Source organism: Hippopotamus amphibius, chromosome 4 (genome assembly GCF_030028045.1).
Source record: "Hippopotamus amphibius kiboko isolate mHipAmp2 chromosome 4, mHipAmp2.hap2, whole genome shotgun sequence".
NCBI classification, from domain to species: domain Eukaryota; kingdom Metazoa; phylum Chordata; class Mammalia; order Artiodactyla; family Hippopotamidae; genus Hippopotamus; species Hippopotamus amphibius.
In genome coordinates, this window is record NC_080189.1 from 41,752,330 (window position 1) to 41,779,174 (window position 26,845).

General features: G+C 39.2%; 1 protein-coding gene across 2 annotated transcripts in view; it reads left to right on the forward strand.

The window, feature by feature from the left end:
* Positions 1-26,845, forward strand: part of ELMO1 (engulfment and cell motility 1) — a 508,334-nt gene that overhangs the window by 160,636 nt on the left and 320,853 nt on the right. The window contains exons 7-9 of one of the 2 annotated variants that reach the window (XM_057730899.1): positions 2,176-2,345; positions 11,947-11,982; positions 22,484-22,583. In XM_057730899.1, the coding sequence (XP_057586882.1) occupies positions 2,176-2,345; positions 11,947-11,982; positions 22,484-22,583 (306 nt within the window). Of the gene's footprint in view, positions 1-2,175; positions 2,346-4,429; positions 4,592-11,946; positions 11,983-22,483; positions 22,584-26,845 lie in introns of those variants that run through there. The other variant, XM_057730900.1, reaches the window with a different exon arrangement.

Below are 26,845 nucleotides of genomic sequence, written 5' to 3' on the forward strand. Positions count from 1 at the left end.
AGGACCTGGGAGCTTGTTAAACATACAATTTAGGGGACCCCACCCCAAACCTACAGAAATAAAAACTTTGGGTGGAGCCCAGGGATCCATGTTTTAAGAAGGCATCCCGGGAGTTCTCATGCACGACACAGTGCACTGCTTTAGAGCCTGTTCTAAGTCCAGTTGCCCAGATTCTATCTTAGGTCCAGCATGGACAAGCTGTGTGACCCAGGGCAACTTGCTTAACTTCTCTATACTTCAATTTCTTTTTTAAAATGAAGATAATGATAACATCTGCCTAATAGATTGAATAAATTCCTTCAGGAAGATATTTCAAATAGCAGCTCATAAAAAACACTAGGTGGGAATGGAGATCCAGTGGTTAGGACTCCATGCTTTCACTGCCGAGGGCCTGGGTTCGATCCCTGGTCAGGGAATTAAGATCCCATAAGCCACGAAGAGCGGCCAAAACCCAAAAACACTAGGTAACTGTCAGCTCTTTTTATTACTGGTATTAACAGCACCAACCACTCTTAATTAGTATTAATTATGACAACGAAATCACTTTTCTGTCCTCATTATTATCATAATCTCTATAGTAAATGCAGACTTCCGACTGGGAGAAAAAAATGTATTTTTCAAGCAATTCAAGGTGATTCACTTGGGTTAAATATTGTATATTGCTGTTAATGCTATATCTCCTTTTAAAAATTTTGGAGAGTGGTACATCTTTGAACAATTTAAAAAGATAAAGTGATTCTCCCTTTCTAAAAAATGGAATTTAGGGTTTGAGCCATTTGTCAGCTATCTGGGGATCAGTGAGTATGTAGGGAAGGTTCTTATTCTGCTGCACCTTCCTTTGCTTCCTTCTTCTATTCTAGTTTCTGATGCAAAGTGTCAAGTTTTAGTTATAATTACATGGGAGACCACAGTATATGTCTGTGACCAAATGATAGGAGCATGGGTTTCATCTGTCTTGGTCGCTGAAAAATTGCATTGGTTTCCCTGCTGAATCCCCTTCTCTCCTTAAGACTGCTTCCAGGTGACAGTGAAAGGGAACTGGACAGGGAGGCAGGGGGCCCTTGGGGTGAAGTCCCTCTGCTCTTCGTTCCTGTGTGGATTCTGTTTTTCCCCTCTGCAATCTTAACCCTGTTATAGTTCACATGGGGCTTTTCCGATGTTTCTAATCAGTTTCTGTTTGATAGAAGATACCTCATTGTTGGGGTTAGATACCCCTTCTTCCCCTTTCTCTGAAATATATCAAGTTTTGAAGGAGAATATGAGTATGGCAGAGTGCTTCAACCATTGCAGTTTTGAGTTAATAACTACAAAGATATTCGGTTATTTCTATTAAGCAAAAACACAGGCAGAAAAATTTATTATTTTATTTTTCTTACTGACTGTAAGAAAGGTACCAGTTGACAGGTAGATATGGAATCCTTTACTGGGTGAATGAGAAATACAGAAGACACATTATTATCTAGAAGTTCAGCTCCTCCAGTATATTTCTGTCCCTCTCTGTCCTGCATGTAGAAGCCACGTGCAAATGCCTTAAAAAGGGGAACTTTAATTCCAGGCAAAGCTGCTAATTTTGTTGCCTAATTATTTTGCTTTAAATTCATGCAGTAAATAGCTAATGTAAGTGAAACACATGTTGTTGAAAAGTGGAATTTACAAGCCCCATGATGTTGTGCTGGAAGAGTCTCAGTAACCCTGGAAGATTATTTGGATGTCTAATGAAGCTTTTGGACATTCTGTGTAGGCAGTTATCACTCAGCATATTGACTGAATGGGTGAACATGCTGTATAAATTTGTGTAATTGCTTAATTAAGCAAATAGCTTTTTGTCATTTATAGATAATAATTTTACTTAAAAAGTAAACATTCTCCCCATTTTCCATCCTCATTGCCACACCCACTCCATTTCTGGGGCTTTACTGTTCTTGGGCTCTTGCTTTTCCTCGAGATGGGAATATGGGTCCTGTCAAAAGATGGAGGCTGATTCCCGTTGTGAAACTGACAGGCATCGCCTGAAGGTGGAGTCCTCATGGTTGGCAACCCGCCCTTGGTTTGTAATGCTCATCTAAGCTTGTGCTGCTTTTGGCCTTTGAGTCTTCTTTTCTCAATGAGATGTTAATGTTTTGTCTGTTGTGGTTTCTTCCGTGAACACTCTGCTTTGTTTTTGTCCCCGGTGAGGCTCAAAACGCCCAGCAGCTCCATGAGCGAATCCAGTCGTCAAGTATGGACGCCAAGCTGGAGGCCCTGAAGGACTTGGCCAGCCTCTCCCGGGATGTCACGTTTGCCCAGGAGTTTATCAATCTGGATGGCATCTCTCTCCTCACACAGATGGTGGAAAGCGGCACTGAGTAAGCACCTTTCATCTAGACGTCCAGGCTGTCCTGTCCTTTATAACATTCTGGGTATTTGTTACTTTTCTGGTACTTGCAGTTTTTAGTTTTAAATACCAGAAAATTGTCTAGGCTCAGGAAAAAAAAATGGCGTTCAAGATAGCGTGTGGGGTGTGGTTTTGTAATTTAAGTATCACTATGTTCTCCACCCACCAACTAGCCGGTATCTAAGACAATCTCTGAAATTTTAGATTTGTAAGGAAAAATATTAGGTCATTATCTCTAAGGGCCTTTCCAACAAAAATTATAATTTTTCGAAATATAAATCCCTCACATCCTTTGCTTATTCCTAAGAAAAATTTTCCGTCCCTGACTCCGTTTTTTTTTTAAAGTAAGGATACCTCTTCATGTTTCAAAGTCTTAAACCAGGTAGAAATAACATCCCTGAAGTAATTTTTTTTTTAAATTAACACTTGACTGATGAAATACATGTCCTTAATTGTTTACCATTAAGTACAATAAACATTTATTAGGTACCCATTTTGTGCAGAAAAGTGGAAGCTGGGAAAATTTTAAAAGGTGTGAACCTTGCCATCCAAAAACTTATGGAGGCAGAATTCTGTTGAGGTACAATTCCTCGTGAGGGCTGAGGGCTGGGAGTCTGGATGTTGGACCAGTTACGGATCATGGCACCTTACAGGGGCAGGGCAGAGGTGTCAGTGAATGGGTCTTGAAGGAGTTTGGGTTCTACCTTGAGCAAGAAAGGAATGGGCATTGCTGATTGGGGAGCTCACCTTCTCAGGGAAGGGTCTGATTCTCTGGTGTGATTGTGGAGTCTACAGAGCCAGATGGGTCTAGCTTTCACATGTGTGGACAGGTAATTCCCTTGACCACAGAATACCAGGGGAGGGTCCACGGGAAACTGCTCATTTCCATATGGTCAGGTGCTACTGGGGAAGACTGTTAGAGCATGCCAGTTAGAGCACGTGCGAGTGCTGAGCCAGCTAACTACATAGTCATATGCCAGATAAATCATGTGCAGAGTTGGGATCGGTATTTGTTAGGAAAGAATAAATAGATTTGAGAACAGGGGTGTAAACCTGGGTCATTTAAATCTCTCTTCAGGACATGGTGATTTAGAGAATGACCTGATGACTGTACATGGTAGAGACCTGTCTCGGCCCACTCCCTTCCTTCCCTCCTCCCCCTCTTCCTTCCTGTCTCCTCCTACACTTGGCATTATTTAGCCTCTGCAATTGGCACTAATGAAAGATTCTTTTTTTTTTCCTCATTCAAAGAGAGCATGTTTTATAACAGCAAGAATATCTCTTGTGTAAGAATGTTCTCTAGAGTTTGGAGTTGGGGGGCCTTACTTCATAGACAAGTGGAGAAAATATCTAGGAGTGAGCGGTGGGGAGTCAAATCCAGGAGGACTGGCAAGCAGGACTGTGTGATCTGGAAAGGGTCCATGGCAGACAGGTATCATTTATTTGTTTAACGATGACTTAAAACTCTGCTTATTACGTTTTTGGCAGACATCCACTGGGAGTAGGGCAGGGAATCTCAAATTCTGGGTGTTATCAAAATCCAAAGTGGTTACTGAAAAATTGGGATTGGGGTTGAAACAGCTTGAGGAAAGTTAAATAAGTTTAGGGATCCAAGAGACTCACCCAAGGAAAAGGAGAAAGAGGGTCTGCCTTTGTTGGGAGCTCTGGCTTCAGCATCCAAATTTCCTCCTCTTATAAGGATACCAATCAGATTGGATTAGGACACCCCCTAATGGCTTCATTTTAACTTAGTCACCCCTTTAAAGGCTCTATCTCCAAATACTGTCCCATTCTGAGGTACTGGGGGCAGGGACTCAACCTATGAATTTGGGGGTGGGAAACAGTGCAACCCATAACACTCATCAAAGGGACACTCCCACTTGTGCTTGAGAAAAGAAAGAGTAAAAACTGATACTATGTATTGTCCTGTCAACATTAGTACTTTTCACCTGTGCCCTTGCCTTACTCTATAATTCATCTTGACTTACAGAGTGGCCCAAAGACGGAGCATTGCGGGTAACAGGTCTGAATTACATCTCTGTTTCACATGTCAATACTGAATTTACTTTATGTGAACCACAGTAATTGAATTCTTTTTTTTTCTATAGTGTATCATCTTCATTAATATTTTAATTATTTATAATCTGTAAGCCATCCCAATTTGTTACATGCAGCCAGATTTCAGACAGATGAACAGAACTCAAGACCAGATCTCGGGTGAGTTCTGGTTTGCGTTGTCTCTCACACTTTCCCATCACACTGTGTTACTGGGAAGGGATGATGTTTCTTCGAATCACCTTGGTATGTGTCCTCATCACCATATTTCAGAAGTTATAGGTCATGCTACTCTTAGGGATGAAGGAAAGAGGGCACCGGAGCTGTGCAATCTCTCCTACTTTCCTTCTGCAGGGTCCTGCAACTCATGCTAAGAAGCTGCTCATTTGATGTACAGCTATTTTCAGATTTTTTGCTTAGATGAAAAAGAAAAGAGAAAGACACTTTTCTTATAAGGAAACCCGACTTCTCAATTAAACTTTAACCAGATTTTAATTAATTAACAGGAAATCTTTGGAAGAGAAACTGCACAAATTAAATAGATCCTGCAATTTGGAAGGCATTTACTTATGACTCCTGGGCAGGCTTCCAGCTGGGAAAGGCAGAGGTTTCCTGAGCAGGACCTGTGGAAATTTTTAGGAAACACTGAAGAAATGTAGCTGGAATTTTTCTCCTTACTTTGAGCTGTAATGAGATTCAAAGATTATTTGTCTACTTGCCATTACCCAAGGCTGAGTTTTTAAAGGTCTCTCTCCAGCTGGTACCAGGAGAGACTACAGGAAAAAATTAGCAACAAAGGAGCAAGGGGGAGTGTCACTTTGGCAGAACACAGTGTCTAAAACTTGAATTTAATTTTTCCATTCTTGTGGAATTTTGAAATTCCATCCCTAGTTTCAGCTTGAAACATCAATGTGGAGGCAAATAAATTTGTGGGGAAATGTATTTCCCCAACCTGAGCTAGGAAATGGTGTCATTAAGGAATGGGCAGTGGTTTTTGGATGTTTTTTGTTTTTTGTTTTTAAGATGGGTATTAAAAGATTTCTCAGAAATGATATATTTTATTTTATTTGAAAGAAAAAAATTGTACCTGCAACTCTACATCCATTTTAGTGACTAACACTGCTTTTCTTTGGGTTTTAATAAAACACCGTGTTCTTTGTCTATACTGCTATGCACATAGACAATTGGACAGTTTACCCTGTGCCCTTGTGCTGTTCAACCATCAGAAGAATAGGGGGAACATTTCCAAGAATGAAAGGGCAGGATCCTTACAGTTTCCCACTTGGCAACATGACAGGAAAATTATGCCCTTGGAATATGAGTAAGTGGTAGCACCGCCCTGGGCGGAAAAGTTAAGAGTGAGCAAAGCTAAATTCATGTATTTACAAAAGCTCAATTTTTTTTTTTTTGAATTTGCTTTCTCTCTTTAATAAAAAAAATGATATTGATTGTTTAAAAAATAAATGTAAAGAAGCAGAAGGAGGAAAATAAGAATCATTTGTAATCTGCCTTTTCAGAGACAAATATTTTTAACATCTTGGTGTATATTGTTTTTGTATATTCTTTTAGATACACACACACATACAGAGGCTTTACAAAAGTACAATTATAATATTCGTGTTCTCTGTAGCCTGTTTTTTGTACCTAACAATATTCCCATGTTATTAAATATTATTCCCCTCATCATTTTTGTTATCTGCCCATCAATTCATTTTTAAAGCTCTGCTGAGGTACAATTGATATGCAATGTAATATGATAATTTGAAGGATACGCAGGATGGAGTGAACCGTTCCCCTATTACTGGATATTTACACCGCTTTCAGTTTTTTCAGGATTGTGAACGTTCTCTCATCAGTTTTTCTTTCAGCAGAACTTTGTGCATATTTATTCTGTTGGAATAAAATTCCTGATTCAGAGGATATACACATGTTGAAGCTGTTTTAAAGTTAAGAACAGCCCCATAGCTTGCTGATGTGTCCTAATTTGCACTTTAGCATTCATGTTGGGAGTATTTCCTTTCCTAACACCCTGGGCAATACTGCGCTGGCGTTTCCTCGGGGATTCTAGCTTTCCTAAGAAGAATAGCAGTGAGGTATTTGAGGAGTTTTCACTAATAGGGAGAATTTATAAGTAGTTTTTATTTGCTTTGTTGAAGTCATTTCTCCAAAATTTGACTGTTTGGAACAGTGGAAAGAGTTGATTTTAGAGATATGTAAAGCCCTTAAGTAATTGTCTTGAAAACAAACCACGTGTTGTGTAAATTGTTGGTCCCTTCCGCATTCTGCCATACAGATGACACAGGTGAGGATGTTTGTGTGTATGTATAGCTATGCTTTTGTTTATAAAAATTGTCATTGGCAACACATGAACAGTTTCATATTAAACTTTGATTATTCAGATTGTTTTCTCCTGGGCAGAATCAGAGCTGTGACTGTTTCTCAGGAGGTGTAAACATTGAGTTATGACCTGAATTAAATAAACATCCTGAAATGATGTCTTGGCTTTGATTTGGCCTGGCACCCACACTTGAGAATGGATTTGTAGGTTCTGTTCACTTAGCAAAGTGTATGTTATTTGAGTGCTGAATATTCCTGACACTGGATTAGCCACATGGCGGTGTGTGTATGTGTGGGAAATACAACCATGCATATGACAGTCTGAGACTTTGTGTGACCTTTTTTGAAATTTTCTCTTCACACAAAAAGATGAATTTCTTTTTTGAAAGTAACGTTGTTAACCTCCAGGAACACGGATTATCGGCTCTAACTCATGCTCTTGCTTCAGAGATTTCTGTGTCTCTTATAAGCCTTGTTTGTTCGGGAAGGTCCAGGCCAGGCCAAATTGATCAGCGACTCTCTGCCAGCCGCCAAGCGCAAGTCACACCATGCGTGTCCTGCACTTCACCTCGGACAGAGGCCACGGGGAGGAGTGAGCAGCTCCCTAGCCAGAGCCAAAGAGAAGCTGCTCTGTGTGGTCTGTGGGCCCCCGCTGAGAAGCCTGCCGCGTCTTCCCAGCTCCCTCTGTCTGCTTTCCTGGAGCTGCACTCGGCAGAGCTCACGGAATTCCAACTGCAGCAGCCCTTCTGGGGCCCTGCCAGAAATTTGCATCACAAACGCCAAAGGGGCCAACCATCTCGGGCTTTGTCGGGAGTTGTGTGGCAGAAAATTCCTTATGCTTGAACTCGGCCTCGCCATCCCTTTTTGCTTCGTGTCTGTGTCTTTGTCCATCACTTCGGTAATGGAAATGAGAAAGGCTCACACAGTCTGTTTAAAGAAGAGATTATCTTCTGCTGGGGAAAAGATGCCATAGCTTGGGCTGAGGTGAGAGGCCTCTGATCACTGTGAAACATCAGTCTTTCAAGAATCATTTGTTCTCCTGATGATGGTTTTTTTTTGTTTTTTTGTTTTTTTTTTAAGTGGGTACATATTGAGAGAGAGAGAGAGAACCTCAGTTAGGAAAACAGACATGACAACAAAAACTTCCTCTTCTGCTTATGTTTACTCTGAAGCCAAAGTGAGGAAGGGGTGAAGTAAGAAACACTGTTTAGGCACTGAATTTCTTTCTGCACTCCATCAGGGAGAACTTTCTAAGGCCAGGGTCTGCTACGGGGCGTAGAACACATATATAAACCTAAGGATGCTCAGGCCCTAGGCCAGAAAGTTATTTTGAAAAATTGCAGTGGCTGCTTTATACATCACACATACCCCACAAGCATTAATTTTGTAGCAGTTTTGTTAAAAGATTAACTGAGGCATATTAAAATGCTTTAGAGTGTATTTGAGCAAAAATCAGAATTGGTGAGTGCCAGACTGGAAGTGGTTAGGAACACGCTACCCACAGGAGCTGGTGGGGGAAGGGGGAGACTTACAGAGAAGAAGCAGAAGCAAAGCAAGGGGGTTGTTGGACAGGCTGTAGTTTAAAGTCTAGTTGGCTGTTTGTGGTTACTTGCTTGTGCTTAGGTTTCCATTTCCTAACCTGGAGGCCTTTGCAGGTTTAGGGTTTTAGATTGCTTATATAGGCCACCAGAGCATTAGGGTCGCTTCAGTCTAAACGCCTCCCTGTTCAATTCATTTAACGGTTCCACACCTAATGGAAAAGTTACAAGATCAAGTTTCGCCAGTTGTCCAGTCTGTATCCTTTACAAAGCTCTAACTCCAGAGAGCCCCTTGCACCCAGTTGTCCTGTCTTCTCCTAGTGGTTGCAGGAAGGGGGCCCCCTTCCAGGGCCCGAGAGTGGGCTCTTGTCTAAGGCTCAGAAGTGAATTGTCCGGGGAGACACACGTACTGACGAAGCAAAAGGCTTTATTGGGATGGGGCACCCGGGCAGAGAGCCGCGGGGAAAGGGAGCCCAGGAGAGCTGTTCTGCCACACGGCTCACAGTCTCAGGCTTTACGGTGACCACGTGTTCGTTTCCGGGTCGTCTCCGGCCAGTCATTCTGCTTGTGCCCATACTTGGTCTGACTCAGGGGCCTTCCTGGCGGCGCGCGCATCTCTCAGCCAAGGTGGATTCTGGGGAGAAAGATTCTGGGAGGTTGATAGGACATGTGGACTGGCGTCTCCTCCCTCCTTTTGGCCCCTCCTGAATTCTTCCAGTTAGTTTTTGGTGGCAGCACCTTGCTCCTTATCAGGACCTCTTGTCGTCACGTGACTCACGCAAGTGATTCTCTCCGTGCCTGGCCAAGGCGGGCAGTTTCAGTCAGCGGTTCCCTAACATAATCTCTTGCAATCTGGAGCTATTCCTTAGTCTTTCCTTTTCTCTCATGGCTTTGACATTTTTAAGATTATGGGTCAGCCATTTTTAGAATATTCTCCAGTTGGGGTTTATTGAAAGGTAATTGATTAAAAGGTAATTATCAGGGAAAGATAAAAGTGTGGCTTTCATACAAATATAAAGTTGATCATGTGTTAAAAGAATGTATTTTACTCATTCGATGTGAGAGAACCAGGTAGATGTTTTCACCGGTTCAGAGGAAGAGCCAAAAGGGTACAAATTTATGTGAAACAGAGGAATGTTGACATGAACTGCAATGGAGACAAAATTGATTTTTCACCTGCAGGGAGGAAGTCAATTAAATCACCACAAGGCAGGACAAAATATACATATCCATCAGTTACTCACGATTTAAAGACAGCAGGGCTAGAGTCTGATAACCCAGAAGAGTAGGCTGTAGACACTGCATAGTTTCCCAGTGAAACACAAATTCTTTTTTATACAGGTTTATTCAATATTTTCTTGTTTTAGAAAACATGTCTGGCTAGACTATCACATATGGTTGTGTTTATTTCATCACATCCTATGAATGGCACATGGTGTTTCTTTGTCTTATTACTGTTGTTCACTTTGACCACTTATTAAGATAACGCCTTCCAGATATCTCCCTGTAATGTTATTTCCCCCCTTTGTAAATAATTAAGAAATAATTTTGGAGTAGTTACACCATGGGAAATGGAAAGTGGTACAAGTCAGGTCTGTCTATTTTCCCCCAGAGATTTGGTTCTTCAATAATACCAGCACACCACTCTTTAAAGTGATGCAGGCCTTTTGTTCCCTGTTTTATTCATTAGGCTATAATCTATCACTATTATTATTTATTTTGGTGCCCAATTTGTCCCAGATATGGCTTTGGAAACTTCATCAAGCTGTCTTCTGTGTCCTGCCTTGTCTCCCATTATTCTTTGAGCATTTCTGTACTTTTTGGCTCAACGAAATGTTCCAGGCTTGTCTAAATCTTTCCTTGCCCCAGCCCTGGCTCTAGACATTTCTCCAAGGAGCCCTAGTTCCTTTTAGTGGAGGATAGTGTTTAACTCCTACAAAAGGGCCCAAACTCTGCTCAGGCCCGTTTCTCCATGGCCACGTACTTCTTTCACTCTGCCCAGTGGCTCTTTGAAGAAGGAAAGGAAGCTAATATATATGTGGATGGAAAATGTCTGCCTGTCATATCAGTAAACAAAGGACATTGTGCCCATCAAGCCATCAGCCACTGCAGCTGCCCCCCCCTGCCGAGGGGATTCAGAATGGAGAAAAGCAGGATACTGGCCCTAGAGAGCTAAGGTGGCATGTTAAAGGAATGATTTCAGTGAGCCCAGACTCTTGCATTTTCTCATATATAGAAAAGCACTAAATCTGTTAATTTAAGATGTCTGTTTTTTCTTTATTTAGCAGTAATCTTTTGATGTTCTGACTACCTGGTTTTTGTTGCAAAAACTACTGTGTCCTGGCTCCTCCCTTGCTGCTTTGGACCAGTCCCTCAGGGCTATCTGAGAGGCTGCCCTCTTGGCTTAAGTCCTCAGAAAGTCCTTCGAATAAGACATAATTCTCAACTTTTAGGTAGTGCATTTTTAAAGTACACACACACACATTTTTTTAAGAAAGGCAGGTAAAGGAGGAGGAAGGGAGCAGGAAGAGGAAGATCACTTTACATACATTTTTAACTCCCCAGTTTTATCACATACGAGATCTGATCTCCTCGTGGTCAGTTAGGTTTCTGAAGTGGTTACATTTTATGTGGCCAAAAACGTGAAACTTAACCTCTTCCGAACTGAGTACCTACTCTGTGTGTGCCTGACATTATAGCAGTTGAGTTACAGAGTGAGCCTTTGCCTCCAGGGAGCTGGAAGGACCGTGAGATGACCTGTCATGCAGCGGATGTATTCTCAGCACTGTGGACATGGGCGCCACCCTCAGTCTGGTCAAGGAAGAGAAATCAGAAGTCAGGGAAGCTTCACAGAGGAGCCTAGAATCAGATGAATTTGGGGTAGGACTTAGCTAGTCTGACAAGGAGGGAAAGGGTATTCCCCTAGCAGAGGGAAGAACTTAATGCCAGAGAAATTTGGCAGACTTGAGGAATGGGACGTGGTTTGATAAGGTTAGAATCACTTGTTTCCTAATCTTCTTGACTTAATCTTTACTTTTTTAAAGAAGCATAATGGTCCTTTTCTTTGCAGACAAGGTTTGGACTTTTTTTGCAGACCACTATCCCAGAGTTCCACCCGTGGTCCAAGACTTACTGCAGTGTCTCACGGTGTCTTCCTTCAGAAGAAGCTTGTTTTTTTTTCCTCTTAAGAAAAGAGAAAGTAGAATTAGTGAGCATTTTACGAAAGATAATCAACTATTTCTCCATTGTTGAGCATATACTTAAGAACAACTGGACGAGTGCTTTTTGGCTCGACTTTTTCATTGAAAATATGCCCCTCCTTATATCTAGGGATTTCCCCCTGTTGGATATATACCCATTCTGAGCCAAATGGAGTGTTCTTATTGCCTTTACTCATAAGTAAATGCAATAGGTTGGTTATAGTAGTTTAATCCCTGTCTTTTGATTGTTTCATATCATAAAAAAACACCAAAAAAACACCAATTTATTACTTTGAGAAATGTTTTGAAATGAATTAAGTTCCATTAATGGCAGTTAAATCTGCCCTGTATCTCATCCTGGGCTTTCTTCATAATATGTAATTTCTGTAAAAATCATTGCTTTCACACATGCTCCTTACATGACTGTTTTTGAATTTTGCAGACGGTACCAGAAACTGCAGAAGATCATGAAGCCTTGGTAAGAATTTCTGATCAGTTGATACAAATGATATAACACTTCCTTCTTCTCTGCCTAATTAAACCCTGTCTTCTGACCGGTTGTGTAGCTATGTGTCTAGATATTTTGAGTTAAGTGATTTTTTTTTGCTTTCTTTTTGATGTTCTTATAAACAGGTTCTTTAAAAATGTATTTCCCTTTTCCTTTTGCTTTGTGGTAGAAAGAGTATTTTATGTTTGTAGCCACAAAATGATCACATCAGGGTCGCTACCCTTCTCCTGGAGCAAGGCAAGGCAGAATTTTATGTATTACTTTAAACAAAAACTTTCTTTTTTGTGGCCTATGTGATGTTCACAGTCAAAAGTCTTTGATTTTCTTCAATGGCTTGGTAAGAAAAAGATCTACATTTAAAAAAATATTTAGGATTGAAGTATGCAATGAAGATTATTTACTTTCAGTCTGAGAAATTATTCAGTCACCTATATATCTGTGAATTGCATGATAATTGTGTCTGGAGATCTCAGAACTTCTTTCTTAGAGTATTCCCTCCTCACAAATAGGCTCTAACAAACTCTCTATAATAGGTTTAATAAAGTTCCATTTTGCCAAGTTTCATACAGTTTCAGTTTGAGAAGGAAGACTGAACAGTATCTGAAAATGTGCACCTTAATTTTTAATTCTTCAGAGAAAACCCTGATCAGTGATGATACAGGTCTCAAATCATTCATCTTTCCCTACCCCTCCCACTAGAAAAAAAAGTATCAGTTACAAGAGCCCTTCAGTTATTAAATTCTAGTAAAGTAGAAATATTGAGTTTTTAGGGTAAAGCATCATAAATCTAATTTTGATATATATTTTTAATATAGTAGAAGCACTTAATGGTAATGGCAGTAGGAGCTGTCTTTTATGAAATTTACTCTGTCCTGGGCACTGTCTCAATGCTTACACTCGTTGCTTCTAATTCACACTTTTATTCACCACACAAGATCAGTAAAATTAGCATTATTTCCTTGCTGCAGAAGTTAAAATGAGGTGGTGTTGGGATTCACAGTAATTTTTTCTCTAACAACCTCATAGAATTTGCTAATGCAGAAGAATTTGGGGCTCTGAAGCCAAAATAATTTCTTAAAATTTATCTGCCAATAGTTTTAATCTTTTGGTATATAGAGGTGTTCGAAGTGTGACCAAATATGAATCATTATTTCCATTTATCAATCACAGACAAAATCAATGCTCAGCACCCTGGTTCTAGCAACGGCAAAGTAGCTTAATGAGACTAAATACCTTAGATAACAATTATAAACTCGGGACAAAATATTGCAAACGAAAACACCTAAAAACAAGTGTTTGAAGGAACCGGGTAGCAACCGAAAGCATATGGAAAGAAGTAAGTCCATCAGAAAGAACAAATCGGCCCTGGATGAGATTCGTGTGTTCTCAGGTTTTGCCTGAGGATCTCTGCTCATCCAGGTAGCCGGGGGTGACAAAAACCCTCAGTCTTGGTAAGTTACTAAGAGGAAACAGTTTGGGGCTGGCAGAGCAGCAGCTAGATAATTAAGGGAATCCGTGAAAGAAAGGAGGCTCAGAGGGTATGAGACCGCATATCTGTATATAAACTCTGCCAAATCTACCACTGATCACTGAAGTGTGAGTATACGTGTGTATGGGAACCCCAGAGGGGCCTGGTAAAACTAGCAACTGGAAACGGAAAGAAGTGGGAAGAGATTTAGTCTGCCACTTACTGCAGAGTTTGGAGTTGGATTCTAGCCAAGTTAACTTCCTACTAGAAGAAAAATCAACTCTTCAGAAGAACAAAGCTGAACTATGAGCCTTGACAATGTTTCATTCCCAATGTTCAGAATACAGTAAAAAAATTACTAAGTATATAAGGAATAGGAAAAGATGACCTATACTTAAGAGAAGAAATAAAACAAGTAGTAGAAACCTACCTTGAGATGACCCAGATGTTGGAAATAGCAGATGAAAATTTTAAAACAATGTTTATAAATATATTAAAAGACTAAAGAAAAGCATTAGCATATTAAATTCATAGATGGGGAGTCTCAGCAGAGAAATAAAAATGATAAGAAATAACCAATTGGAAATTATAAAACTGAAAAGTATAATATTTAAAATGAAAAATTCCCCGTCACCCGTCACGCACCGCACATTTGTGGGGAACCTGGTGCGAAACTGTTCGCAGATGACCTGCTGTCGGGGTTTCGTACGAAGCAGAGTAGCAGCTCCCTCACTGCGACCTATTGAAAGTTAGCCCTGACACAAGGGTTTGAAAAAGATTTAAAAAAGAAGAAAAATGAAAAATTCACTGTAGGAGTTAAAGATGGCAGAAGAGACAGTCACCTTGACGGCATATCAGTATAAATTACCCCACCTGAAGCCTAGATAAAGTGGTTAGTGAGTAATTGACCTGTGAGATATTAACAATTGATTTTAAATACATTTAATTGGGGTCCCAGAGAGAGAGGAAAGAGATAATGGGGCAGAAAAATATTTGAGGAAATAATGATGGAAAATTTCTGAAATTTGTTGAAAAACATAAATTTATAGATCTAAGAAGCTCATTGAACCCAAGTGGGATAAATAGAAAACTATGCCTAGAAACATCATAGTCAAACTTCTGAAACTGAAGGATAAAAAGGATACCTTCGAGGCAGCCAGAGAAAAACAACCTATTACATTAAGAAAATAAAAATTAAAATGAGAGCTGACTTCTTATTAGAAATAGTGGAGGCCAGAAGGCAACCTCTTAAAAGTGCTGAAAGAAACAAAAAAAAATTTGTCAACTTGGAATTCTTTTCTAATAACACTATCTTGAAAATGAAGGTGAAATAAAAGCACTTTCAGATAAAGGAAAACTAAGATGGTTCATTGTTAGCAGAAAAACACTATAGGAAATTGAAGGAAGTTCTTCAATTAAAAGGCTTCAGATCAAATTTGAAAAAGCAGGACCCAGCTATATGCTGTTTACAAGAGATATACTATAAATACAAAAGAACATGTAGTTTGAAAGTGGAAAAACATATACCATGTAATGGAAATAATAATAAAATTGTTGTTTTATTAAAATCAGACACAAGATTTCAAGACAACATATTATCAAAGATTAAGAGAGATAATTCACAATAAAAAGTGGTTGGCTCATTGGAAAGACATAGATGTTAAATGTGTCTGTACCTAATCTAAGGCTTCAAAGTACTTGAAGCAAAATCTGACAACTAAAGAGAAATATAGACAAATCTGTAATCATAGTTGGAGATTTTAACACTCTTTAATTTCCTTTTTAATTTTTAATCTCTCTTCAAGAAAGAATTTGTTAATCAGCCCTGTGGAGTACAGTTAGCTGATAGCTTCCAGCTATAGCACATTCAAGATCCATGACAGCTTTCAAGCCAGGACCATACACACTCTTTCTAGGCAGCCCCTAGTCAGTGAGCACAGTGAGCATGGTGAGCCCGGTGCACATACCAGGGCCTGGCCGTTTCTGCCCATTGTGGTACCCCTCTAATGGTCCATGTTTATGCTGAGCTTCCTATTGGGTTGGCTGGGACTGTCAGATCTACATCTGTGCCCTCTTTCCTTTATCCTTTCACAGCATCAGATCTACCTCACGGTCTGCTTTGTGCCTCTTTATCTTTCACAAGCACCACCTATCTTCCAGGAAACCTCTTGCTCTCCATACTCCATCTCAGCATAGAGATAGGACCAAACTGACACATCAACACTGACCCATGTGGCAATAGCAAATCTGAACACCCACATCTATCAAAGAAATTGTACAGCCACTATGAAAAACAGTTTGGAGGTTCCTTAAAAAACTAAAAATAGAACTACCATATGACCCAGCAACCCCACTCCTGGGCATATACCCAGAGAAAACAATAATCCAAATAGAAACATCTACCATAATGTTCATTGCAGCACTATTTACAATAGCCAAGACATGGAAGCAACCTAAATGCCCATCAACAGATGAATGGATAAAGAAGATGTGGCATATATATACAGTGGAATATTACTCAGCCATAAAAAGGAATGAAATGGAGCTATATGTAATGAGGTGGATGGACCTAGAGTCTGTCATACAGAGTGAAGTAAGCCAGAAAGAGAAAAACAAATACTGTATGCTAACTCATATATACGGAATCTAAAAAAAAAAAAAAAAAAATGGTACTGATGACCCCAGTGACAGGGCAAGAATAAGGATGCAGTTGCAGAAAATGGACTGGAGGACATGGGGTTGGGGGTGGGGGCGAAGGGGAAGCTGAGGACGAAGTGAGAGAGTAGCATAGACATAGATACACTACCAACTGTAAAATAGATAGCTAGTGGGAAGTCGCTGTATAACAGGGAGATCAGCTCAATGATGGGTGATGCCTTAGAGGGCCAGGACAGGGAGGGTGGGAGTGAGTCTCAGGAGGGAGGGGATATGGGGATATATGTATAAATACAGCTGATTCACTTTGGTGTACCCAAAAGCTGGTACAAGAGTGTAAAGCAATTATATTCCCAATATAGAGCTTAAAAAAGAAAGAAAAAAAAAGGAACTGAATTCATTATCAAAACCCTGCACGCAAAGAACGGCTACACTAGTGAATTTTATTATACATATGCAAAAGAAATATCAAATCTACACATATGGTTTCAGAAGATAGAGGTGGAGGGGAACAGTTCCCAATCATTTTATGAGGCCTGTGAGGCCAGTTTCACTCTGATACCAAAACCTGACAAAGCCAATGCAGGAAATAAAAATTATAGACCATGTAATAAATAGAGGCGCAAAACTCCCCAGAAACGTATGAACAAATATGATCAAGCAATGTACGAAAACTGTGGCCAGTAAAGATTTATCTCAGAAATAGTTTAACATCTGAAAATCAGTCACTGTGATTTAGCATTTAGCAAAATAAAGGAGAAAACTTACAGAGAAAAAGCATCTTTATAGATACAGAAAATAGATAATAGATACAGAACAAAAAATTTTCATAGCATCCAACACTCATTCATGAAAATTCTCAGCAATCTGAGAATAGAGGGAACTTCCTCAACCTGATAAAGGATATCTACAAAAAAGAAAGCATTATAATTAATGTTGGAAGACTGAATCCCCACCCCTCCCACAAAAGATTGAGAATAAGGCAAGTGTGTTCACTTTTTGCACTTCTGTTCCACATTGTACTGTAGTTTTTAGCCATAGCAGTAAGTCAAGAGAGAAATATGACATAATGATCAGAAAGGAAGAAGGAAAACCAACTCTATTCATAAAGACATGACTGACTATGTAGAACATCCTAAGGAATCTACAAAGAAACTGCTAGATCTCAAAACTGAATTTAGCAAAGTTTCAAGATACAACATGAGTCTATAAAAGGAATGTATTTTTATACTTTAATAGCAAACAACTGGAAAAGGACAGATTTTATAATATCCATTTACAAAGTGTCAAAAATCATAAAATTCTTAGGAATAAACGTGACAAGAGACAGCAACATCTGTTCACTGAAAAATAAATATATTGAAAGAAATTAGAGAATATACCATTTCATGGATTGAAAGACACAATATAGTTAGGATAGCAATTCTCTTCAAATTAGGTTCAGTGAAAGATAATCTTTTAAAAAGAAATTACGAGCCAATCCTAAAAACTTAAAGGAAATGCATTGGACCTAGAGGAGCCAAGACAGTCTGGAAAAACTCAGAGAAATCAATAAAGTTGGAAGATTTCATTAAGAGACTTCAAGACTTCCTATAAATTTTGTTAGTACACAGTACTCTATAGCTGTAGAGGACAAACAGACCTATGGAATAAAGGGTCCAGAATTGATCCACAGTTAAATTTTTAACAAAGGAGCCAAAAGAATGTATGCTGACGTAAGTAATGCTGTGATTCTAAAGGGTAAGGGAATGTCTAAAAGGCAGCTTATCCATTCATCTGTTGATGGGCATTTAGGTTGCTTCCAAGGATGTGGCATATATATATACACAATGGAATATTACTCAGCCATAAAAAAGGATGAAATTGAGCTATTTGTAGTGAGGTGGATGGACCTAGAGTCTGTCATACAGAGGGAAGTAGGGCCAAAAAGAGAAAAACAAATACAGTGTGCTAACTCATATGTATGGAATCTAAAAAAATGGTACTGATGAACCCAGTGACAGGGCAAGAATAAGGATGCAGGTGTAGAGAACGGACTTGAGGACATGGGGTAGGGGGTGAAGGGGAAGCTGGGATGAAGTGAGACCGTAGCATTGACATAGATACACTACCACATGTAAAATAGATAGCTAGTGGGTAGCTGCTACATAACACAGAGATCAGCTCGATGATGGGTGATACCTTAGAGGGGTGGGATAGGGAGGGTGGGAGGGAGTCGCGGGGAGGGAGGGGATCTGGGGATATTTGTATAAATACAGCTGATTCACTTTGTTGTTCAACAAAAACTGGCACAACAGTGTAAAGCAATTTATTCCAATAAAGAGCTTAAAAAAAAATAAAGGGCAGCTTAGAAATCCATACATTTCAGTGTATATAAGTCTTACCACAAACAAGGGAAAATACTAGGAAAAACTCAAAGGGCAAGGTAGAACTACATTCATTAATTTTGGCAATTAGGGAAATATTCAGTATGATTTATTAATAACTTTAAAAGCGGTCTTTATTTTCATCTTTTCTGTACTTCTCTCTTGGGCATTACACCCAATGGAGGCATTTGGAAGCACTATTCTTTTATAACATTACCAGCATAAATTTAAATGCTTTGAGATTGGCTGAATTTTGTTGGAAAGAAGATGGTCTCTACTGAATTGATGAGAAACATTTATTTGAATCATTCCAGCACACATGGTGTGTTGGCTGTGACATGGCTCTCGACCAGCATGTAAAGTTCGCAGTCGGCGTAATTTGTGGCAGTCGGTACTGCAAAATTTTTAGCTTAGCACTTTATAAAAAACAAATAAACCAAACAAATAAAAATGCTCCCCTCATGTGCCATGTGGTTGCCTTATATTTGTAATCCTTTTAGCCTTGATCTTCTGCACCCGGCACTGATTTCAGAGACAGGGCCTTGGCTCCTGCCTTCCCTCTTCAGAGCCTGAATCACTCCTCTAGCAGTGGAAATAAACATCTGTGTCAGGGTTCAATAAGAGCCTTTATAGCTGCCTCATTTGAAATAAGGTGATTGAGTCCCTCGATTTGGAAGGTAATAGAATTTCAGCATGGCCATCCTTTCCTTGCAACTAAGGATTTGAAGCTGAATTTTGGAAAAAATTCTCCCTCATGGAAACCTAGTATGTCATCCAGCAACCAGTTATAATGAATTGTGTATGTTATATATACACTATACATAGTGTAGTATATATATGTGTATTATATATTTTGTAATAAACATACAAGCATAATATATCTAATAACATGTTTATGTCTATGTATTATATGATACATATACACATATATGATTATATATAATATATATAGTATGTCTAATAACATTATATCCATAGTGTATAATTATATACTTAAATACATAAAATGTTATTAGATAATATTTACGTAAATATAAATTACATAGCATTTGTATAAAATGTTATTAGATGAACCAAGAGTGCGATCCTTCCTCTGGGCACCTTGGTGTGATGTAAAGAAGCTTCTCTCATTTATCAGTCGTTCACACTAACAGCTGATTGCAAAGCACAGAAAGCCCTGGCTGCAGTCTCAGAAATGGCGCTTCAACTCCCTAACACCCATGGAGACTGAAATCCTGGCCCCAAAAGCAGCTTGGAGATTTGGAAACCAAACGATACTCTTTCCCTTTTTCTCCATCCTTTCCCCAGGTCCCTGGAGCCTGTCTGAGGAGCCTGTAGGCAGAGCTCTGGAGCATTTAAGGAAGAGGGACCATCCCCAGATGTTACTAAGGCCATTTGGACTATGAGTCCATTGAGCGAGGCACTGAGGCATTTTGCCTTCAAATGATTAGAGAGCATAAATACAATCTATCTTTCGCTCTTAAGGCAGTTAGTAAAAACTGATAGCATCTCTAGTCCCAGCTACAGGGAATGTAAAGAAGAGTTTGAGTCCAGCGGTATGTGACTCCTTTTTCGCCGCCTGTTCCATTGCTTGTTCTCTTAGTGACAGCACTGAGGCCGTGTTTTTGCACTGTGCGGAGGCCGTGAATGCCATCCTCCAATGTCTGGTAGATCCTTTACATCCTTCAGCAGTTGAGGTCCCAGCATGCCAGGTGTAAACAAATGGCAGCCATCCATTTGCTATCACTTGGTGGTTGTTTTTCCTCTTTTTTTTAAGTTAAAATCACTAATATTGTTTACCACTGATGGTATAAGATAATAAATTAGCTAATATTGTTTACTAATAATTCTTTACATTATTGTGTAATAATGTTTTCACAGTAATACTAATGCCTACATACTCTGTTAATAAAGCTTACTAATTGCTTTTATTTCCTGGCTCTCTTATTTTCCTGAGGCAATTTCCTTTATTTATTTATTTATTTTTTTGCAAGTTAATGTTTGGATTTTCTTATGACTCATTGTCTGTAGAAAGAGCTGTTCTGGAATTTTTATGTAACCTTTCTTGCTAGTCTTCTTAATCCATTTTCCACTTGTCTTTCTACTTTTTTTGTTTTCTTAAACTAAGCTTGAGTTTTCTGGTTTGGGACTTCTTTTTGGGGGCATGATTCTCTGATGCCACCTAGGGGGCACCTGTAAGATTGGGATTGCCTGCCTGTGACTTGGAAAAGCCTTAAAAAAATACTTGCTGCTTTTCTCTCTTGCTTGAAACATTTGGCTTTCCTTGTAATTTTTTTTCTGGCTCCAAGAATAGAGAATTCTTGATACAGTGAAGACAGACATTTGAAGATGATGAGCTTTGTGTACCTTTTTAAAATACCACCTTGCAAAATGTTAGTAACTTACATTCACATGCTGCCTTGCATGTGCTATACACTGCTTAGAGGGCTGTAAGTATGGTAGCTCCTTTCATTTCCCCAGCAATGCTCTGAGTTAGGTATCACCACCACTACCAACAGCATTGTCACCCTCATTTTTAAAAAATAAGAAAACAGAGGCATAGAATGTGTCAGTGACTTGTCCGCTTAGAGCTGGAGGGGGAGCCTCTGCTGTCTGACTCCAGAAACCACCCACTTAACCATTTCTATCTAGCGCATCTCATCCCTTCTGATCTCTGGCAGCCTTGGATTACAGTCATTTCCTGAGAGCCGCTTCCTCTTTGGTAGGTTTCTTTACAGCATCACAGCTTTGGGGATGATGCAGAATTTTCCAGTTCTGTTATTGAGATTGGGCTGAGAACACTAGGAAGAAGGGAAATTGCAAAACTGTTTTAAAAGAAATATGAGTCTGTTTTCGGTTCTATTAATTGAAAATGGATGGCAAGAATCAATCTAAACACTTTATTAGACTTTGTAGTGTAGCAATTGTGATATATACGAATCTACAGATTAAAAATCTGAATAACTGTATTTTTAAAAAATCAAGCTTATGCATCAGTGTGGTTGTATACAGTGTGGAGATCCTGAAGGCATAATTCAATGTACCTGAAGAGAGGTACTTATCTTGAGAGTTTTAAATTACTATTTATTGTGGTGATAATTTAGAATAGAGGTGAGTTTCTGTAAAAGATTCTCAGTGTTGTTTTGAAAGCACTGCAAATCAGGATATTGTCTGATAAGGGTCACAGGTGGAGCTTTTTTAGAAGGTAGTTCTTTTATCCTAACTTGCCTGATCTCTGGACTTCTAACCCACTCATGAGACCCTTCCTACAGGCTTTTGAATCCCGGCAAGTCTATGGCCAACAAACAGTTATTATCTATAATATTCTAGAAAGATATTATATAAAGCCTATTAACTAAAGATAAAATGCTGACCAGTGTAATATAGGAATGAATATGCTTACTTACATATATATCTGTATCTATGTGTTTGTGTGTAAATGCACGCACACACACACATATAGACCAATTGAATCCTTTGCAAAGTGCTAATACGGTTAATAGAATTACTTATAACCTTCCCTGTTGCATACCCAGAGATACTAAAAAGCACATCGCCCTCTTCCTAATTTTTGTTTGCTGAGCAGTTTTTTTAAGCTATCATTTACCGAATGCTTATATGTTATACACTTTACTAAGTGCTCTACAAGCAGCCTGTGGTGAAAGGGATTTCACTATCCAGCTTTTAAGCAGAGAAGAGAGAGGTCAGAGAGATTAGGGACGTGCCCAGAAAGACACGGCTCACTCGAGTGCGAGCGTGAGCCCAGGTCTGTCCCACGTAGGCTCTGGCTCCGCTTTGTGAAGCTACCTGCCTCCTTCCTACTGACTCACGTTTGCAATCACGTTGTCTGTGGCCCAGCTGTTCATCCCAAAGATCTTTTGCAATTCTGCTTGTATTCGTCATTCTAAAGCTTGCTCACTTCTGTCTTTCCTTGTGCTCAGCTCTTGGGCCCATCACCCTTCTGCCGTCTTGTGTTTTCCAGCTTTGGAGACATGCTGTCCTTCACCCTGACGGCCTTCGTGGAGCTGATGGACCATGGAATAGTGTCCTGGGATACGTTTTCAGTGGCATTCATTAAGAAGGTAACTCGGATTGTGCTTCCCAAGCTCAGATCACTTCCTTCTTTTACAGATATTTCTTCTCTGCTTTGAGCATATTTTAGAGTAGTTTCCTTTAGTTCTTTGTGTTAAAGGGTGAGTGTGGTTTTGATAGTATTATGTATGTGGCGATCAGAGCGCCTAAAATCTATTTGGAAAATGACATTTTCTTCCCACTGGGATCATCAGGGATGATATAATACGTGAGAACCCATAGTCAAGGAAAATCAAGGTGAAATGTCGTTAAAACCAGAGAGGCGTCTGCGGAGCCCCTGCTCTGGACTTGGCTGTTCTCAAGACCTAAGTAGTGTTCCTACTGTCCTTCCTGAACCTTCTCCTCTCAACCAGGTGTTCAAGAAAAGGGAATGAGGCAAAATATACTGATTGCTACGTGACTGACTCTGAAGCAGGAATGTAAAAGCAAGTGTGCTTGGGTCCGTGCCTCTTAGGCAGAGTCAGCCTGCTTACTTGTAATCTTGATGCAGCAGATGTCTCCGGGATCAACTAGTTGGATTGGTTCCTACTTTCCTTAGGAGGAAGTTAGCAAAGGTACAGGCAAAGGTAGCCCTGGTTTGGGGAAAGAAAGCAGAAGAGGCCCCCACCATTCCCAGCAGTTGAATAATAACAAAGACATGTCTGCTAACTTACAGTTCTGTTTCCAGTCTTCTAATCAAACATGAATAGCCCTGACTTTATAACTATTAAATATAGTATTAAATCAAGAATCATTATTATTGATTAATTTGTTTTTCCTTTCATTGTATTTGTGAAATGGTTTATAAATGTATTGGCATCTTTCTTCCTGCTGTTATTGGGAATGAAGAGATGTTTGGAATTCATACATTTATCTTATAGCTCTAGATTCCTGGGGAGGGTTGTCTAAAATAAAGAATTTCAGAGAGTCTGCGAAAGCTGGAAAATCAAAACAAAATCCAGTATGTTCCCTGAATTTTTAAAAACTTTTATTTTGAAATCATGGTAGACTTATAGAAAATTTGCAAAAAAATAGTACAGACTGTTCCATATGACCTTCAACCAGTTTTCCTAATGATAACATTTTGCATAATAGTATTATTACCAAAACTAGAAAATTAACAGTGGTGCAATCCTATTACCATTATCTGATTTCACCAGCTTTTCTACCAATTTCCTTTCCCTGGTCGAGGACCTGATCCAGGATCCAAGACTGCATTTAGTTGTCATGTCTCCTTAGTGTCTTCCAACATGAGTTACTCAGTTTTTCCTTGTCTTTCATGACTTTGACAGTTTTGAAGAATACTGATCCGTTATTTAATAGACTATCCCTCAGTTTGGGTTTTTTATATTTCCCTCATGGTTAGATAAAGGTTATGCATTTTTGGCAAGACTATTAGAGAAGTCATCTTGTGTCCTTTTCAGAGCATCACATGGGGGTACGAGATATTGACATGTCTTATTAACGGTGATGCTGACCTGGATCACGTGGTTGAGGTGGCATCTTCTGGGTCTCCCCACTGTGAAGTTACCTTTTTTCCTTTTGAAGTTAATCAATACCTGGAGGGAGACACTACCTTGAACTGAAGAGCATAGGAGAGCCCTAGTCTGCCCAATGAGGGTGTTGGGAACAGAAGCCTCACAGACTGAACATCTTCACGATTTTGCCTATTTTTTCAGAGGAGAGCTGATTGGGAACCTAGGGCCTTCTTGATGCACCTCTGAATCCTTTTTTCCTCAGTAAGGGCATAAAGCCAAGAGAACCAAGTAATGGGAACCACCTAGAAAACACACAAAGAAGGATGAAGCTTCTTTTTGCCTCTATTTTTCAGTGGTATGAATTGCTATAAAAAAGGAGAAATGACTGTAGAAGAGGAAGCCAAGGAAATCCTGATGTGTTAGGAAGTACTTTCCTTTGGTGGTTACAGGGAATGTAAGCGTTAAACTATGAACACAGAGAATGAATTGCTGTATTTTCTCTTTCCAAGATAAAAGTTCTAGAGAAATGAGATATTATTCAGCCATAAAAGAATGAAATATTGCCATTTGTAGCAACATGGATAGACCTAGAAGATTATCATACTAAGTGAAGTAAGTCAGACAGAGAAAGACAAATATTATATGATATAACTTATACATGGAATCTAAAAAAATAATACAAATAACTTATTTACAGAACAAAACAGACTTACAGACATGGAAAACATAGTTACCAGAGGGGAAAGGGGAGAGGGATAAATTAGGAGTATGGAATTAATGGATACACACTACTCTGTATAAAAATAGATAAACCACTAGGACCTATTGTATAGCACAGGGAACTATATTCAGTATCTTGTAATAACCTATAATGGAAAAGAATCTGGAAAAGAATATATATATATATATATACACACACACATATATATAAAACTGAATTACTTTGTTGTACTGAAACTAACACAATATTATAAATCAACTAGACTTCAATTAAAAAAAAGTCCTAGAGAAGCAAGTTCAAATCTGAAAATACTGTTTTGCAGATTTTTTTATACTTAAAATTTTAAAATTTATTCTGAATTTATGGCATGCCTTTCTTTTCTACATCCGAATTGCTTTGCTTTTATGATATTAGAGCATCTTTTGCTATAAAAACAATGCTGTTCTGAACACGAATTCCTTGAAATTATGTTATGCTTTCACCCACACTATCTTTCTTGATCCCCACAGCAATCCTTTGCAGAACAGAGCAGTCAGTCTTGTTATTCTCGGTCAGGAGGGGAGGACACAGTGGCTTGGGGAGGTTGAGTGAGGTTTATGGAGAGTGGTGTGTCATTGTCCCCCTGGGTCAAGGCTGCCTCCCCTATCATCGTGCACCTGTGCTTTAAGTGATGGAAAGAACAGCTCCTGAAGAATAGACTTGTTGAAGCAGTCTTGTTCAGCCCTCCCTGACCTCACTGGTGCAGAGTTAATGGATTTCTTCTGCTCTCCATTCTCCTTGGGTCTTGTACACGCCCCTGCCAGCACTTATCACATTTTTGAGGACTTTTTGTTCTTTTGGCTGGCTCTCCCAAGAGACCATGGGTCCTCGAAGGGTGGAACCATGGCTTTCTTCCTGTCTCTACCCTCAGAACCTGGCATAGAGTAAGACCTTAATACACTTCTGTGAAATGAATGAATGAAATTTGCTTTGGAAGCATTTTTTTAAACCCAAAAACTTGAAGAAGAAAAAAAGAATACAGTGCCACTGTATTTAAATATATTTCAATTAAAACTTTTACAAAGCTGTCTTTCTTTAACTGATGTGAGATGTGGTTAGAGACAGTGACAGTAATCTAATTTTCTAATTGCTTATAAGAACAGTTTTCATTCACTGCAATTAAATAAAAAGTCATATTAGAGCTAAGGAAGCAAACACTAGCAGTCTTGGCAGTTTAAATGAAAAATTAAATATTTTCAAAAGGCAACATGTTTAATATATGCCATCCTCATTCCTAGTCATCCTGTTTCCTTTGCATTCACCACTTAGATCTCAACTCCTTATGTGAATTCAAAAAATGGTCATCAGAAAATGACTTTGTAATTAATAGTTTTTATAAGGTTAACTTTTTTATTCATTAGCTGGATCAAATTCAGCACTTTGACAACCCAGGAATTGTATACAGGCAACTGTCTTTTAAATGGAGCTTTATCTAGACAAAAATCAGCTAGGAAATGTGCCGACAAAAGATGCTTATCTCTGTGGTCCAGACTTGGCTTTCTATTAATGCCAAATTCATACTACTCGGGAGAAATATTTTCTCCCTGCCAGCCTTGGTCTCCTTCTCTACTATCTATTTTGTTATGTGTGGATCTAGATTCTAGTTTACAAACTTTTTCTGTAATAAATAATATCATTTCATAAACACTTTAAAACTTGGAATCCCTTAATGCCAATATATAATGTTGTTGTTTTTTAAAGACTTGTCTACTTAGGGAGAGGGTCAGAAGGCATGGAGAAGAAAGAAATGAAAAAAAAAAAAAAAAACACAACCTAGAACTTTCTGCATTACGAGTTGGTTTTCCCCTAGCCAAGTATAACATCAGTGCCTTTTCTTGGAAGGAAAGTTTTATACAAATGCTCTTGAAACCTTAGCTCTGCAGGAGGGCCTGTTTCACTCTGCAGTATTTTCAGTGCCGGGATAAACATCCAGCCAGTTTCAGCTTAGAGACCCAATAATTTTTGCCTCTTAAAAACTTGAGAGATTTATGGGCCTCTGCCCAGATAATTTAAAATATGGGAGTGGAGCTCCATG